This window comes from Temnothorax curvispinosus, unplaced genomic scaffold, assembly GCF_003070985.1.
Source record: "Temnothorax curvispinosus isolate PA1 unplaced genomic scaffold, ASM307098v1 QBEX01005899.1, whole genome shotgun sequence".
NCBI classification, from domain to species: Eukaryota; Metazoa; Arthropoda; class Insecta; order Hymenoptera; family Formicidae; genus Temnothorax; species Temnothorax curvispinosus.
Window position 1 is genome coordinate 1 of NW_020215679.1, and position 3,176 is coordinate 3,176.

Here is a 3,176-nt window from a genome sequence, read left to right on the forward strand (position 1 = left end):
TCTCATATGTTATCGCACATATTTTATCTATAAAAATTCTTTCGCTAGCAATTTTTAGACCATTGCAATTTTATCTCGTACTGGACGTGACAAACATGACAAATCACGAAAAGGAATTGCACTATACGCAAAATAAATGTATATACATGGAAGGTAAAGAACCATGTAGAATTCCTGTTCCAGTTGACCGATGTCCACTTAATAAATTATCTATGGTAATAACGGAGACGTGTGGCCTATTCGAAGACATACCGCAATGTAATACTATTCTATCGTAATACTATTTTTTTCACTTATAGTTAAATGGTGCTGGTGATGCAAGTGAACTCCAAAAAGTATATGCTGAACATATAGCTTCGTTGGTTGATCTACGCTGGCAATTACTAGGTACCGAGTCAACGGGAAAAGCAACTCTATCCGGCATTACTTTAACTCAGGATATGTTATATCTGGTCAGAATGAGTCCTCTACAGTGAGATGCGTATACTATTTATACACTATTTACCATGCGTATGTATAAAAAAAAACTTAAAATTACTAAACAAATTCAACATTTTCCAGAAATAACTATCAACGATATTATTGTAAAAGCACAAGAAGAACTGTCGTGTGCTTTGGGCGAATGCATAAGTGTTGGTGTGGGAGTGTGCAATGCTCTGGAGCATCCGCTGAGTGATCTTACATTGTCCATTAATTTCTATCAGGACCATCATAATGGAGTGAATAATTATCAGTTGGAAACAAGATTATCCAGCTGGAGCAAATAAGGTCATGCTGCCTACTGTGTGTCACAACTTTAATAAATACAATTTATTAATATTATACACCCTTGTCTTACGTTCCCGAATTTATGAAAAAACAACAGTTACAGGAATCCGGCAGAGTCTATCATGAATGTCGCGTAGTATTTTTCACTGCTGGTCAGTACAAAATAGATATTCAATGTAGTAGTAAAGAATCCGCTCCAAATTCTCCAATACTTTATTCGGAGCTCGTAAATGCGGGACATACATGGCGTTATATACCGCCCGTCGAAATAACTGTCGACGATTATTAATATAAATAGAAAATACAAATCACCGTCTACACCAATGAACTGTAATATTTGTAAAAAGAAAGAACCGAAACGTTGTGTATTAATTATATACATAAAAATAAAGAAAAAATATTTACTTTAATAAAGTTAATAAATTTTTATGTAATTCTATGTGTATGCGTTAAATATAAATTGTTTACTTCCAACAAGCTATATATGTGTAGATTATAAAAACTATAAATATTATCGTTTATTTCCCTCTAACTTTATCTTCTTGCCGAGAGGAATCATTTCCATCTCTTGCACATTCCTCCTAAACTTTTTGTAAAATTCAACTACAGCTGTATTAGCCCACACCTGTTGGCTATCAAAATCTAAAACACGTAAACTTTGTAAGCTCTGAGCTCTCGAAAGTGCTACGTAAGATTGACCAGCGTCAAATACCCTCGCCAAACACATTTCCACACAGTCTAAAGTTAAGCCCTGACTTTTATGAATCGAAAAGGCCCACGCTAGCTTTAACGACTTGTTTTCGGTGTATGACAGCACCGGAAGTGGTTTTGATAGCCCATTTTTCCATCTTTGCCTCATAATGGGTTCCAGATCGCAACTGAATCACCGGTATATCATTTTTAAAACTAACAACAACCCCTCGAGCTCCGTTCACCAATCCACTGTTAACATTTATATTTTTCAGCAGCATAACTTGCGCGCCAACTTTCAGTACTAATTTACCGGGTATAGGCAGCTGCTGATCCAACATGTGCGTCATAGAACTATCGGAATCTAACGCTGTATATACTTTACTCTCGCCCTTAAGTTCATTCAACTATAATTCGTTAATCTCATCGGCCTCCTTCACGTGCGAACATAATCTAGTTGCCAATACTCCGTTGCTTTCAATTTTTTGCTTCGCCGTTTCCTTCAAGATATCTACGATGTCATCCGTGACTCTACCTATCCTAACGCTATTCAATATTTTCACGCCTTGTCCTTTTGTCGATGGACCGTCTGCAATTCAAAATTAAAGTGAACACATTTTTGCTAGGCCTCTCTCTGAAAGCAAAACTTGGCCTTGTCGTCGGTCCTAGACACGGGAGGTAACTGAAAGAAGTCGCCGCACAAGATTAATTGTATTCCTCCGAAGGGTCTTTCCGTTCTGTGCACGTCTCGCCACCGCCTCGATCTTGTCAAAAAAATCACTGTTTACCATAGAAATTTCGTCAATCACCAAGTGTTTCGTTCTCCTCCATATCGAAGCTGTAAGAATAATGTGTTTGTTTTTTTTTCTTATCATTATAGACATGGAGGATAGAGATCATTTATAAGGAAATAACATTTTTGCGACTTTAATTCAATCAATGCATGAAAAAAATCATACGCTCATGGCAAAGAGAAATGCCTGAAAACGAAATCGTAGCTACGATTAGGCGTAATATAAAAATAGTGAACTTGTAGATTTAGCGATACAAAGAAGCAAGTAAAACTATATTTCAGTGGATCGTAAAAAATAAAAGATCGAGGAAAACCACATTCAAAGAAAATCTATATCCCGACAATTACATTCAAGAAGACCTTTTTTTAATAATAAGAACAGCGATCGCAAAAACGGAGCCGATTTCTGTAAACATAAGTTGCTCAAGTTTAATATTATTAATTATTTCACAAAAAATGTAATAAAGTTTTATCACTTATTAACATAGTTGAATTTGTAAACGTTTACAAGTTATAAAATAATAGTAATATTAATGTAAATATTATATGTAGTATTGTTAATAGTATAATTAAAAGCAAAATGAAAAAGTAGCAAATACTTATCCATTTATTAAAATAAATATAGAAAAAATACGTAAAAAGTTATATTCTACAAAATACATATTAAAGACATACACTTAAAAGACATTATCGAACCGTTTCATTTCACAACTGTCAAATACGGTCAGAAACGATCATAGGTTAAGTCTGTTTATTTAGGGACATTTTCATGCGTATAACCTGCGCAACCTGAAACTCATTGATTCACATAGATGGGAATAAGCACGTTAGAAATGTCACTCCAGGCAAACGAAAGTCCAGGCATTAATGAATAGCAGTGTACGTGTACAGTTGGGCCTAATCTTCACTTGCTTCGAAACAATAT

The 3,176-nt window shown here is 35.0% G+C and overlaps 1 protein-coding gene and 1 pseudogene across 2 annotated transcripts; one reads left to right on the top strand and one right to left on the bottom strand.

Annotated features, from left to right (window-relative positions):
- Window positions 1–14: 14 nt before the first annotated feature.
- On the top strand, window positions 15–822 carry LOC112455226 (protein brunelleschi-like). 2 transcript variants are annotated; one of them, XM_025017019.1, is made up of 3 exons: window positions 16–215; window positions 300–477; window positions 562–822. In XM_025017019.1, the coding sequence occupies exons 1-2, from the start codon at window positions 96–98 to the stop codon at window positions 474–476; spliced, it is 297 nt and encodes a 98-aa protein (XP_024872787.1). In that variant the 5' UTR covers window positions 16–95; the 3' UTR covers window position 477; window positions 562–822. The 2 variants fall into 2 exon arrangements, with proteins under 2 accessions (XP_024872788.1, XP_024872787.1); XM_025017020.1 differs by having other exon boundaries at window positions 15–215; window positions 300–822.
- Window positions 823–1,168: 346 nt separating this feature from the next.
- On the bottom strand, window positions 1,169–3,128 carry LOC112455225 (annotated as a pseudogene).
- Window positions 3,129–3,176: the final 48 nt, after the last annotated feature.